This window comes from Myotis daubentonii, chromosome 2, assembly GCF_963259705.1.
Source record: "Myotis daubentonii chromosome 2, mMyoDau2.1, whole genome shotgun sequence".
Classification (NCBI taxonomy): Eukaryota; Metazoa; Chordata; class Mammalia; order Chiroptera; family Vespertilionidae; genus Myotis; species Myotis daubentonii.
The window spans coordinates 181,475,895-181,490,480 of record NC_081841.1 but is presented as its reverse complement, the minus strand read 5'-3'; the positions used below and the strand labels follow the sequence as shown (position 1 = coordinate 181,490,480).

At 42.9% G+C, this 14,586-nt stretch overlaps 1 protein-coding gene across 20 annotated transcripts in view; it reads left to right on the top strand.

Moving 5' to 3' along the window:
* DOCK9 (dedicator of cytokinesis 9) overlaps positions 1–14,586 on the top strand; it is a 257,697-nt gene that overhangs the window by 110,829 nt on the left and 132,282 nt on the right. For all 20 annotated transcript variants that reach the window (XM_059685010.1, XM_059685008.1, XM_059684999.1 and 17 more), the window contains one exon: positions 12,490–12,606. In XM_059685010.1, coding sequence (XP_059540993.1) covers positions 12,490–12,606 — 117 coding nt within the window. The remainder of the gene's footprint in view (positions 1–12,489; positions 12,607–14,586) is intronic.

Below are 14,586 nucleotides of genomic sequence, written 5' to 3'. Positions count from 1 at the left end.
CTGTTTATTGGCAAAGTAAATTAAGTGCGACCTATTGGCATCCATATGTATTCCAACATTCCAACCTGGTTCTTCAGGAAGACTTAGTATTTCGGGATATGATTTTTAATATTCTTGAGACAGAAAATGAGTATCCCTCAGAAAAGGATTCTGCCTTTTCTCTCTTCCTTGGTGAGGTCTTGGAGCCTGGGCAGTTCAGTGTGGCCTACGTTTCCAGGTATCTGAGCTGGGCAGAGAGCAGAGTCTTGTACTTCTGTCCTCCCAGAGCTGTGGAGTGGTGTTATTTAGTTCTTCCACAAAGGGAAATGAGGGATTGGGCAACCATTTCCTGTCCTAGAACTGAAATTCCATCATTACTGCCAGTTGTTCGTTTATGGGAAGGGTCCTGGGCTTGGAACCAGGAGATCCAAGGGTCACCATCTGTGTGACCTTCATTAATTCATATAACCCTTTTGAACTTCAGTTTCCTCATCTGTGAAGTGGTGATACTGCAACCATAGAGAATGGGGGAAGTTTAATGAGAGAACATGTGTGATCCAGCAAAGTCATGTGGGCTCAGCCCCTGTAGCTCAGTGGTTGAGCGTTGACCCATGAACCAGGTGGTCACCATCCAATTCCCGGTCAGGGCACATGCCCAGGTTGCAGATTTAATCCCCAGTAGGGAAGCATGCAGGAGGCAGCCTATCAGTGATTCTCTCTCATCCTTGATGTTTCTATCCCCCTCTCCCTCTCCCTTCCTCTCTCTGAAATCAATAAAAACATATTTAAAAACATTTTTTTAAAGTCATGTGTATGTTATAGGGGCTAAAATTCTCTTATGTCTGAATGACACAACTATGTATGACCCCCATAATCACCATTTGCTGATTTCCTCCCCTGTTACAGGCATTATATAATGAAACCCTTCAATAACCCTGTGATGATTATAAGAAAAGTTATTTTCCCACTTTCAGATGCAGATATGGAGACTTGATAAGTTGCCCCAAGGCCGCATAGCCAATGATCAGTGGAATCAGGATTTTTTTGAAAATACTTTTAATATGAAATGTTCAGACATACACAGAAGTTGATAGATTAGTAGAGAGGGTCTCAACATGGGTGAGCATCAGAATCACCTGGGGGCTTTGTTAAAACCCAAAATATTTGGCCCCATCCCCAGAATTTCTGATTCAGTGGGTCTGGCGTGAATTTGCATTTCTAACAAGTTCCTGATGCTGCTAGTCTGGGCCACACTAAGAAACATGGGTCTGGCATTCTGAACCCCCAGCTACCTGTCACCACCTCCAATAATAGTAAACATTTTTGGGACCAGGATTTTAATCCTCACTCCCTACACCTGCCCTTAACTGGTCTCTGAACTGCCTTCCTGGCCATGAGGTATGTAGAAACTCTTTTGTGAATCATATACGTTATGGATATTCCATCGCCATCCTCAATATCTTCAAATAAATAGCTTAAGGTAAGTTGTTTTGAAATCTGACTAAATCAGGCTTTCAGAGCCTTTTAGCTTAATTACTTGACCTCCTCATTTCAGAGTTCTAAAAATAGCTTTTATGGACATAGGAAGAATTAAGAATTTCAGACCATAATGCTACAAAGTGAGGTGGGGGGCAGTGGTTATTGGCCGGAAAATAATCTGTAGTATAATTTTAAGATAGAATTATGTATACAACTATCATGGCGCACCATTTTCTTTTTTCCTTTCACATGTGTAAACATGGCAGGCAGAAGCTGGGATGGTTGTATGTGTGAGAGACACATGCTGAACCAACCACTCTGGCTCTGTGTCTGTTATCTCTCTCTCTGTTCTCCTTACACCTCCTTTGCCTCTCTTAGCCCGTGCCTATGTCAGGATAGATGACACTTCCAGTCTGTGTTTGCAGGGGCAACTGCTCCATTCCACTCAGCTTTCTGCTTGTGTGTTCCATGGGTGAGGAGAAAGTCCCCTAAGTCCTTGCTATCCCTTCTTTCTTCATTAGCATTATCAGTGGCATCTCCATTGAGGGAACTAAATATGAGCACCTGGGGGGTTTTCAGTAATCGGAATGATTATCTCTATTATTAGCTCAATTTCCATTATTATGTTTCTCTTACACCATTTCTAGGTACTATTGATTTGACATTTTTTGCAGTCTTTAATTCTGTTCATTTTAGTAATAGGGTAATAATTTTGGAAAACCACAGTTATTTATAAAATGGACAAATACAAAACCCCAAACTCTTTTCCTTCTGGTTGATTGATTTTGAGTGTTCAAGTTTTGCTAATGCTGCCAAGCCTAATTAAATAAAATCTTCACTCAGTGACAAGTTTTCTAATTTGAATGCTTTTTAAAGTGCTATATAAAAAGGGAATTCAACATCTATCCATGTTTATAAGATAAAAAAGTAGATTAACAATTATGTCATTCTTGGGGTTCTGAGGATAACCCACATTTCAGTGTGAGAAATACATTTAGATGTCTGAGATAGGTGGTCATCATACATTCCAAACATTCTCGAACTCATTCACTTGTGGTTTAATGCTCAGGTTTGAGCTTGCTTCTCAGTCCAAGGCTTTCTCTTTCTCCACTTTTTTAAAATATCATGTGCTTGTGCATGTTGTCAAAGAAAGTGCGAAAATTAAAACGCAGAGGATGAGAGGAAGAGCATGGACCACAGGCCAGGAGACCTGGGATCTAGGCCCAGTCCTGCAGCAACCCCTCCTGGGACCCAAGACAGTCACTTAACTCCCATGCTCCCTGGTTTCCCTGTCTGTAAGACGAGAGGGCCAGACCAGATAATCTCAGGTTCCAATGTTTGCACAACTGGAGTTCTAATGTTACCGAACCTCCAGCTCCTTTGAAACAAGCATGCTTCTGAAGAGCTGCCAAGACCGATGTTCCTCGCAAGCTGATGAACAGCCTGGAGAAGAACATGTACTACTGAAAAGGAATGTGATCCTATTCTGATTATCAGGGTCTCCTAAGTTTTAATGTCCTGGGTTAAGGAAAGGAAAGAAGAGCATGCCTATTACACAAGGTGGTGAGAGATCATTTTTCATGGCTAGAGGATGGTACAGGGTCTCGTTTTGTCTCAGTCCTCTTCTTCCTTCACCAGTTTGCTGGCTTCCTTAGGGCCCATCTCTACATAGCCCACCTGCCACTCTGGCCTCATCTTTCACCACAGGCTATAGGCCAGGGGTGGCTTTGAGACATGTGGCATACCAGGTGAGTTAATCATTGGTGCTCCCTCAAATGGTTGCTATTCAAATTGTATGCTATTTTAGATGAGAGACTGAAGGCTGCTTAGGGCAGAGGTGCAGCAGGGACCCTTGTACGAAGCCATTCCTCTCTGACTCCAGAGAAACGAAGGCCCTACGGTTGACCATCCATTGTTCATCAAGCACGTCCATCTGCGCTCGCTTAGTTCACCTCTGCAGTCACATAGAGTAATACCCTTTCAGATGGGAGTTCTCATAAATGTGGTTTTCTCCATCGAGTTGGATTTCCAGTGATACTGTAGCTCCCCTAGAGACTGTGCTCCAAGCCTTTGGCCTGCTGCCACCCCGAACCCTTTATGCAACTCTGCCCCAGCTGTTGTGAGCTGCTTGCTGCTTCCTGAACTCGCCACACTTAGAGGAGGACTTGTCCTGAAGCTGGTGATGCTTCAGTTTCAGGATCCCTTCCAAGGCCCTGGGAGGGCCTCCAGCAGCTTCATATTCATAAGTTTATGTTTTTAACACCCCTCCCTCCAATTATACAAATTTCAGGCCCCACAAAATCTGGTTCCATCTATGAGCATGCTCTCTGGCTTCTCCATTTTCTTTGCAAGGAGTCTCCAATCCACCCTGAATCCTGGCTAACTTGTTCTTCTCTTAGACTCAGCTCTAACAACTTCCTTTAAGAAGCATTCCACGTTGTTGGGTTCCTTCTCTCATCCAGATTGTTTTATTGAGTGCCTGTTCTATGCCAGGTGCTTTTCTAGGTGCTGGAGAAGGTAGTGAATAAAGTAGAGAAATCTTTGCCTTGGTAGAGCTTGTAGTCCAGTTGGGAGAAGTCAGGTTCATTCTGGTGGGTCAGATGTCACTCATGGGTTCCCATTGCTGTCAGTCATCCTACTGTAACTGTTCACACATCTGTCTCCAGTTTGAATTGTGAGCTCTCTGGTGGGGGCCATGCCCTTTTTATCCTGGTGTCCCAAAGACCTGGCACCATGCACATGGACAGGCTGGGTAAAACTCTGGAGAGAAGAAACACGTAACTGCTAGTAACATTTGCAAGTGAGGAAGGGAGGCAGCTGCTAATTTCCTGTGCTCACTCTAATTATAGGAAAACTAGAGGCCCAATGCATGAAATTCGTGCAAGGGCCTGGTCCCTGCCACTGTGGCGGCCGCGGGGCCTCTGCCGCTGCCCCCGCCCACCGTGGCTTTGTCTGGAAGGAAGGACGCCCAAAAGGACGTCCAGTCTAATTAGCATATTAGGCTTTTATTATTATAGATGAGGGTTCTTCCTTCAAATCTGATAACTTCACAAAGTTCTTGGTGGGAATATATAGTGAGAGTGTGTACAGTAGTGTAGTGCAGGAAGCCTTGTGGGGCCACATTGATTATTATTTGGCTTCAGAAGCCCCTCCTTCTCATTGTAGGCTCGTCCCCCTCCCCAGCAACAGCACTGGTGTCCTGTTGGCAAGGTTGAAAGGGGACCAAGTTCCATGAAAGGTTTATATCTCAGGTGACCAAGTAGCTTTCATAGCCATGCAGATAAGTCAAGAGAGTCCTAAATTCTTCATAAGCAGAAATGATGAATTTCTCCTCTCTTATAATAGAATGCTCACAGAGTTGCCATTTCCTTCATTTGCTATTTCAAGAAGTGGCATTTGGGGTTTCAGCTTATGTTAACATTTAATTATCAGAGACATATATAGGCAAGAAGAAATGACTAGAAAGGTCACAGGAAGCTCATGCCAGAGAGAAGAGCAATAGAATCAGTAAGCATTTTTATTTTTTATTTTTCTTGTTAATCATCATCTGAGGATATTTTTTCCATTGACTTTTAGAGAAAGTGAGAGGGAGGAATAATAGCCCAACACATTGATTGGTTGCCTCCTACACACACTCCAACTGGGCTGGGATCGAACCTGCAACCCAGATACATCCCCTTGACCGGGAATCGAACCCATGACCCTTTGGTGTGCGAGCCAACGGTCTAACCACTGAACAACCCTGGCCAGGGTGGAATCAGCCTTTTTGCTTAGCTCTTCCCATGGTATTCTAGGCTTCATACATGTTTGGCCAAAATTGAACTCGTTTGTGGTCTGATGCTTTCCAGTTGTGCTGGATTCTTAAGGAATCTCATTTTCTTGGCATAGAGAAGACTCCCTGGTTTCTGATTGCCTGGGGATCTGGAATTTCAATTTGCATAGATGTTGAGCAGCCAGACCCACAGCAGCAGATGCTGTAGGAAAGAGTGAGTTCAGAGAGCCTCAAAGGGAGGCTAATGGGAGGGCATGTGGGTCGTGCTCTTTGGCACCTGTGAGATCCGCATGATCACTGGAGGTTTGCCATGCTGCTTGCTGCTTTGACCAGTAGATGGGGCCGGGGTGGCCTCCATATCAGGGGCTAACCTGTGCACATGTCGTCCATTGGGATGGAGCTCCTTCAGTGTTCTGATCACATGGCCCTGGCCTCAGGCCTGGCCTGTCGGTCTCCTCCACGGAAGGCAAGGTTTTGATTCTTTGTTAGAAAACCATCTGTGGGTCCTGGGCCTCCCAGACTCCCCAGCTGAGTCTGTCTCCATCTTCTGCCACAGAACCCTCTGAGCAGCGTCCCTTGGGGTTTATTGCTCGCCCCCCTCTCCTCCTCCGGAATCTTAGGTCCTGCTGCTCTGGTGCAACTTGCCTACTGGAAATGGGTCTAAGTGCTTCTCTACACACCCTGGCCCCGCCCCCCACCATTGTTGTTCTTCTCAATCCTTCCTGACACAAACTTGATCAATACTCCTCAATTCAGTTCATAATCTAAGCATCTATTTATGTTTCTTTTGGGCTCAGTCCCTGAACTCCAGTGTCATCTCTATTTATTATTGTACAGTTAGTTTCCTCTGTCTTTGGCCTTTTGTTTTTCCTCTCTTGTGAATGCCCCTGCCATTGTTGTCTGTTTTATTTCATACATTCCTGGAGGGTGCAGGAAAATTTTTGTAAACAGATTGGTAAAACTGTACGTGGAGCACTCAAAAAAATCTAAGATCACTGTCATGCAAGCAACACATTTATTATTATTATTATTATTATTTATTATTATTGTTGTTGTTGTTGTTGTTGTTGTTGTTGTAGCAGTGATTACTATGTGTTTACAGTTTGCCAAGCTCTTCCAAGCATTTTACCTGCATTAACTCAATGGAGCCCAATAATAGCCGCATGTAACTGCACAGCTCAGCTGTCTTAACTGCTATATTGCCTTCAGTTGATTAATACGTGTGGGCTCCATGGCCCTATCAGGGCAGGACCGGGTTTTGTGAGCAATGCAGCTTAGAATTTGGGGGACCTTGTGTAAGAACAATGATTCAATGTTACCAATACAAAATAAGGCATGGAAGTGACTCTTTAGAATTTGAAAAGAAATCACAACAATTACAAATTTTAAAAAGCTAACTCAAACCATAAACGTCAGAAATATAGGAAAACAATAAATTTTTATCAACCTCTTGACACAACTCAGGAATACTTCCTTCCCTACATTTTTTGGCTTTATACTGTGATCCTCTCTTCATACGATCATGATTTTGTTTATCATTCTGTATCGCAAGGATAGATCATTTAATCTTTCCCATAGTATGATTAATTGAAATTTGTATTTTATTAATCATAGTTTAGTAAAGTTCCTTCTAGCTTCACATTAGGTAACATCATACAAATTTTTAGGACTGGAAAAATATCTATTAGGTTTCTTTCTTATATGAGCTATATGATTTGGGGGCATTCTCAGTTCGTACAATAACTTATCTTAAATGCCCCGAAGCAGCTCTGGGGCCATGCAAATTGGGATCTGTCTGTATTGCCATATATCCAGGCCCTCATTCTGCACTTCCATGTCATGAGTCAGGACATTGGGTAGACTGACACAATGGGTGTGTTCCTACAAATCATCCTAATAAGACAAGATGCTGAACTTGACACATACATGGTACCTGGAGAGGGGTCGGTGCAAGTGAGGGACATTAAGTTTTATTAATCGCACAGTTAATATGTCTCTTGGTTCTGGGCTGGATGCTCTGGGGACACAGATAATGAGACCCGGCCCTGTCCCAGGGCACTAATAATTGGGGAGATAAGCTGATCCTGAGCCAATTCAATCCAAGCAGAATGAACCGCATCCCAGGACTGCTACTGCCCAGGGATGCAGTAGTCAGAGAGGAGAAAGGCTACCTCTTAATGGGTTAAGGGAGGTGGTGCCCCAGTTTTATGGCCAAGTACGACATGCCCTGGGCCAGAACAACCCTGCTTTAGCGTTTTTGGCATATTTGTTTTTTAGAGGAAGGATTCTACTCCTAAAATAAAAATTTCGTAGACCACTGTCTGAAGGGCTGTAGGACTGTGACAGGTGCAGAGATGTGAGCGGCAGGCTCATATCAGAAATGGTGAACTGCATTGCTTATGTCATGGACCCCAGGGCTAGAGATGGGTGACGGGAACCTGCACTTCAGCCTAGCCAAGGAGAGCTGTGTTGTCAAGGAATTCAAAACTTTGTCCACCTGAAGAATTCTCATTCTTCTCTCAGCACTCTTAGGGTGTCCCTTCCGTGGTGACGTGAAGAAACTTCACAGCCCCTGGGCGGCAATTGGCTCCGTCTTCTCCCTTGACTCTGTATGTAACTTCTGCCAGCACCGCTCCTCACTGTATTGAATTAAGTGTCTCTGAGCCTGCCTGTGCAGGGTGTCTTCAACTCAGTTTCATGGCTGTTCTCCAGGGAGTGACAACCCTCCCCCCAAAACTGTATTTAAAATTGGGAAACTAATGTGTCTATACATTTTGGGGGAGGGCGTGGGCCCAGGTTTTTAAAAGAGACTATAACCCCAAGGAGGCTAAGAAGCTCAGTACTGGGCTTGTTCCCCCCCTGAATTTACAAATTCCAGCATAGTTCCTGGACGTCATTATATACCCGGGCAATCTTGCTTTAAGCACAGAGATCCGGTCCCCACTCCTGGAGTTTCTGCCCTAGTTTACTTCTGTGTCAGTGCACAAGGTGATGCCCTTGCTGCTGTCCCTGGGCCCAGTTTGAGAACCACTGTTGTAGTCTGCTCTAAGTGGAAAGTACCACATCCTCTCCCTTTCTGATTTCATAATAACCTGAGAAATGAATGTCCATAGATAAGGACCTTTAGCCTCCCAAACTGGGTAGAAATCTGAAGGAGTTGTGTATGTAGATCGAGTTACATGTTTCACACACTATGGAAGCAGCATCATCACGCACTGCAACAGTTCTGGATGCCATCCACTCAGAATAGCTGAGCCGCATCATGCTTAGGAAAACACAGTGTCCTTGAATATTTAAAATTCAAACTGGTAAATTCTCCTGGTTATAAAACATGGTGTTTCTGATGGCCTAGGAGCAGCTCCATTCATGACCATCGGCCAATTTGGGTAATTCTGGGCACAGAGTCTTGCTTTTAATAGAAAATCAAAACTTAGCTCTTGTAGCTCTATCACATGGAGAAAGATTGACCTTAAGCGTGTTGAGATGACTTTAAAACCAAGGCCGTGAGCCCGATCTGTGCCAAACCTCTTTCTTCTAAACCAGGAGTGGGGGATGGGGACTGGCTGTCCGGTAACCAGGCTAATTTCATTTTACTGTGAAGGTGATGTTCTTTTCACCAGTGCTGCTTTAGGGCAGTCAGTTCCCTACCCTTGTGGGCTGCCCCCAGCTCATGTGACCACTTGGAAAAGCTTAGTGAAGCTGAAGAACAGTGAACAGCTCTAACCATTGAACCATCGGTTTAAAGAAGAGTAGAAAATAGGCGTTTATACTCTTAACCAATAATTTAGTGGGTAGATGATATGACTGCCCATGGACTTGCCTCAAGTCTCCCAGTCCCCTCTCTTCTGTTATTTCTTTTTATATCTTCTTTCTCTCTTCATCTTCCTCCTATGTTTCCTCCATCTCTCTGTCTTCTTCCTCCCTTATCTGCAGGTGTCTGTCTCTAGTGCCTCTTTCTCCCCGCATCTTCTTTTCAGCCTTATCTCCCTCTTCAGCCTTATCTCCTCTGACAGCTTCTTTATTTCCTCTTCCTCAGGGCCACGTGTCGCAGGGGGGCATTGTGCCAATTATTTGTATTTGAAGCAAGAGCTTTTTGCCTTGTTTTTAACTTAAGTAGCAGGTGAGTCACTCAGGGTTGACCCCTTTTCCGTGGAGTCAGTGGTTTGTCCTGGAAAGTGCTCCCTGCTACTGCGAAAGACCTCTGCCCAGCCAGGTCTCTAAGGAGTCATTTCATTAAGTGACCTAAGGGTTTGTACACGTTTCAAATCTTCGTGATCCTTGAGACTGAAGAAGACAGACGCGTCATTCTTCCATGAGGTCTCTCTGTTGTTGAAATCAATCCTGTAGGCTTTCCTGGTTAACATGCATCATTCATCTCTAACAGAAATGTTGCTAATAAACTCTCCACAATTTACTCTGGTTGAATAGTGGTGATCCCAGATCATAACAGGGCATCCTAGAGAAGAAAGAGTTCCAGCAGATGAAAGACTGCCTTCTAACCAGGCTTGTTACTTGGGGGAGTCGGTGGCGGGTGGTGGGGAGCACTCTAGGCAATTAACTCAACTTGTCATCCTCAGTTTCCAGCCTCAGTAAAACAGAGCAATGGTTTCATGCCTACCTTTGGCATTGAGGTGTTAGAAGATAAAGAGAGTCATATTAAAATTTTTAAGAGTTTATTTGAGCAAAACTCAGTTCAAATCAGGCAGCACCAAACTGGAAATGGTTAGTAGCATTCAACTGACAGAAGCTGGTGAGAGACTTATATAAAGGGCAGGAACAAAGAAAAGAAATTATTTGATTGCCTATAGCCTAAAGTCTCGTTGGCTGTTTATGATTAGTTGTCTTTAGTGGTTTGATTTTGTAACCATGAGGCATTTACAGGCTTAGATTTTGGGTTGCTTACATAGGCTGCCAGGCCTTAGAGCACCTCTGTCTAATGCAGCAGTTCTCAACCTGTGGGTCGTGACCCCTTTGGCAGTCGAACGACCCTTTCACAGGGGTCGCCTAAGACCATCCTGCATATCAGATATTTACATGACGACTCATAACAGTAGCAACATTACAGTTATGAAGTAGCAACGAAAATAATTTTATGGTTGGGTCCCAACATGCGGAGCTGTATTTGAAGGGCCAGAAGGTTGAGAACCACTGGTCTAATGGTCTTCCTGTTTAATTAGTTTAACAGTGGATTACGTGTGATCACCTGTGTGAAAATATGCAAGTTATTGAACGATACATACTGACACACAAAAGTAATACCTACAACATTATATTCTGTCCTTAAATACTTCCAAGATACCTTTAGGCAAAAACTAATTTATCTAATTAACAAAAACATTATTTTGGTGTGCTAAATAGATTGCTGACCTTAAACCAATAGTCAGATATTTCTCCAGAAAAACGGGTTTGTTTGGGAACAACAAAGAATTGCCATTCAGGACATGCGGTCCAATAGTGAACCGCATGCAAGGCCAGAGAAACAAAGGAGGGCAGTACTCGTTTATGGACTTGGGGTTGGGGCTGTTGTAAAGGAAGGTCAACACACCAGCACATTCCTTTTCTGGTGTGGCCCCCTCCTGGTACAGACAGTCCTTTTCTCTCTGTATCCTCCCTTAGCACTAGAGACAAGAGAGCTCTCCGGGGTCTCTCTGAAAAGGGCACTAATCCCACTCATGAGCGCTCCACCCTCATGACTTAATCAGCTCCCAAAGATTCCACCTCCTAATATCATTACATTGAGGATTAAGTTTCAACATAGGAATTTTGAGGGGACACTAACATTCAGTCTATGGCAGAGGCTTTTATGACCACATCCCTTCCACTCACATGCCATTGGCCAGAAGACAGTCATATGACCACACCTAACCATGGGGAGGCTGGGAAATGTAGTCCGATTGTATTTGGAGGAAAAGAGACAGATTTTGGGAACAGGTAATAGCTTCAGTCACAATATCTAAATTTAGATGCTACATATCAGATGTCTTTCATATATTCTTATATTAATTTATTAATTATCGTTGTAATATACAAAGCATTTGTTGATATTAGATGCTTTTTTATTAATATTTTCAGAAATAACCTTGCTCCGTGTATGTGTGTGTGTACCTATTTTACCACTTCACATACTGCGTTATATAGTTAGCTAAATTACATATCTCTATCCCTGACCTCACCGTTAGTGCCTTGCAAATGGGAAGTGACCAGTAAACACTATGGCAATGACTGGCAAAGATGAGAGAGATTTTTCCTGAGAAGAATAACTTTGGGAATAGTTAGAAAAGGCATGTTATCTCTTTTCTTTCCCCACTTGCTTGTTGCCTCTTTCCCCTTCTCAGTGCCTGGTAGGGATGGCCATCTCTACCCATGAGGTTCACCCATACGCACTGGTTTAAGTAGTGCTTTTATTCTCCCCTGGTTTTTGAGGCGCTATTTGCCTGGTTTTTCTATGTTTAGGTATTACATAGCTAAGTTGTAAATATTTCAGGATAGACAGGGATATTTTGAGACTCAGAGATGAGTTCTGTAGAGTCTTATATGAAATAGTGAGCCCTGTGGATGCTTTCAGCCCTGAGCCAAGGAAAGGTGGTCATGGCTGGAGCCACTGTGGGCATCCAGCCTCCACTGCCAGACCATGGCTGGAGCCCTAAGTGGGCATCTCTGGCAGAGCCTAAAGCTTGGGAGGGGACTGACCTCGCCAGGGGTGACCCAAGACATGATTGGAAGTTCCACCAGAATCCATCGCCTCCTTTGTGTTTAAAAAATTAAGCAAGCACGACTATATATAGACAGAGTGCCACAAAGTGCCTTCTTTTTCTTTGAAAACAACTTTTATCTCTCGGTTCTGATTCTTCCTGGTAGCGAAACTAACACACTCTAATTATAGAAAAGTAGGAAAATGCAAACACATATACAGTAGAATTTAGAGTTCTTTAATCTTAAGAAATTGCTTGTGTCTATAAGAATGTTCCGCCCTAGCCAGTGTTGCTAAGTGGTTAGAGCATTGGTCCAATCACCAAAGGGTCAAGGTTCAATTCCTGTTCAAGGGCACGTACCTGGGTTGCAGGTTTGATCCCAAGCCCTGGTCTGGGGCATGAGGGAGGCAACCAATAACTATGTCTCTCTTGAATTGATGTCTCTCTCTCTCTCTCCCTTCTTCCCTCCCTCCCTCCTCTCTCTGAAAATCAATGGAAAAAATATCCTCATGTTGAGAATTAACAAAACAAAAATATTGTTTCAAGTCCTTATCTTTCACTTTCCAGGCCAAGCCAAAGCTGATTGAGCCCCTTGACTATGAAAATGTCATCGTCCAGAAGAAGACACAGATCCTGAATGATTGTTTAAGGGAGATGCTGCTCTTCCCTTATGATGACTTTCAGGTAGGTAACTTTTCAGTTTCTGTAAAGAGAATCATGCAGTTGATCTTTACAATTATCATTTATCTATTGCTTTATTATTTGTTTAATTTAGGATTTTTAAAAGATGAAAAGATGATGTTATTTAAGAGGGGAAAATGTCATTATATTCTTCAGGCATTCTTTCATGAGTTGATTTTTTTAATGGCATTGTTTTTGCATATATATGCAGATGTGAATTTATATGTTATATATGTATGTATATGTATGTATGCAAACATAAGCATATATACAACATAGATGTCATATATATAAGTGTGTGTGTGTGTGTGTGTGTGTGTGTGTGTGTGTGTGTGTGTTTTATCTTGAATACAAGTACTATTCTGTGGGCTGCTTTAATGGGTAAGTGCCTCCTATGTCTTGTGAGATTTATTTGGAGAGGAATTTAGGGTTTTTTCCTAGTGCCTTCGAGTCTTAAGGTTGAGATTTGCTGGGGAGAAGCACAGGATTTTGTCATGCATCCTTTTAGGGAAGTGCCATGAGAGAGGCTTTGAACTGTGTGTGAGCTCACAAAGAAGGGTTTGGGGGTAACAGGTGTGTCCTGACGCCTACCTCTCTGGTGCAGTGGCAGGTGCTATTCTTTGGAGCTTAGTAGCTGTCAGCAGAGGATTCAGCACAGCTCTGCTCTGAGCTGTCCTCTAGATTGTTGCCAGAAGCCTTTCAGATTATGGCCTGTGGCTGAGTGACTCACAGGAACTCTGAGGGTAGTGAGGAGCTAGAACATTCTTCCTCCAGGAACCCCATACAGTGGTGTTAGATACCTCATAACCTGGACTTACCTCAGTCTGTTTGGAGGTCTGGTTACTTACCTTGCTCTCCTGGAACCTAATCGCCTTCTCTACCTCGAGGCTTCTCTATCTGATTCTTTTATTATTGAGCCCTGTCTTGTGTGAATTGAGCTGCCTTAGTTTTTTAACAACTTCACTGATGCCTTGTTGTTTAATTTTAAAAGTACTACATACTTGTAAACAAACAAAGAGGCACTATTGGAATACTTGACATTAAAAGCCTCCCCCACCACCTTCTTTCTAATCCCACTCTCAGAAAACCAATTATATACAATTCTGTGCATACTGAATTGTCTTTAGAAACTTCCATGTTAATGATAATTGTTGAATTATATTCCTTAACATTTTCTTTCCCAACCAAATTTAGGAGACTTCATTTTACAACAAGGCTGAGAATTTTCACAAATGTTCACTTTTTCTAACTTTTTAGAAGTGCATATGGAGAAAATTATTGTCCTTTAGATCTTCCCTGGAAAGTAAGGATTGCCATGGAAATGAAATTGACCATTAAGTACCGTAGTGTGATGCTGCTGCCAAAATGTGTTCTACTGATGAATGGTTTCAAATCATGCCTAAAAGGATGAGCCTTTGAAAACTTCATTGCATAGACTACCCAACTAAAGGACAAATAAAAGGAAACTTCAAAACCATGCCTCCTGCCTGTGACTTTGGCAACAAATTAACATGAGACGTTAATCAGTTGATTACAAATTGCAATCCATGTTGACATATTTTTCCTGAAGTGTGCTCGGAGGAAGCTAAAGGTTATCTCACGTTTCTCTGAGCATGAAGTATGTGTTATTCTTGGTATTAATTAGAGTAACAACATTATTTCAAGTTTTGTAGCCTAGAATGAAGAGTTGTATTTGCAGACTTGAGATAAAGTTGCTTAAGAAGCTAACAAACCAAAGAAACAAGACATGGTTAATTTAATTTCATCTTTTATCCCAGAAACAAGGGACCTAAATGTTTAAGCAGTTGTAGAATCAAGTAATTGAAACTTTGAGAGAAACGTCTTTGTCCTTTTCACCTGTATCTACTTCTCTCGGGATACCAGGCACAAATATTCTCGGAAAGGCAAAGAACTCAATGATGTTTTGCTGGCCAAGACTGAACCAGCAAGTGTTATTTTCTGTTTTGGGGAAGTTTATCCAAA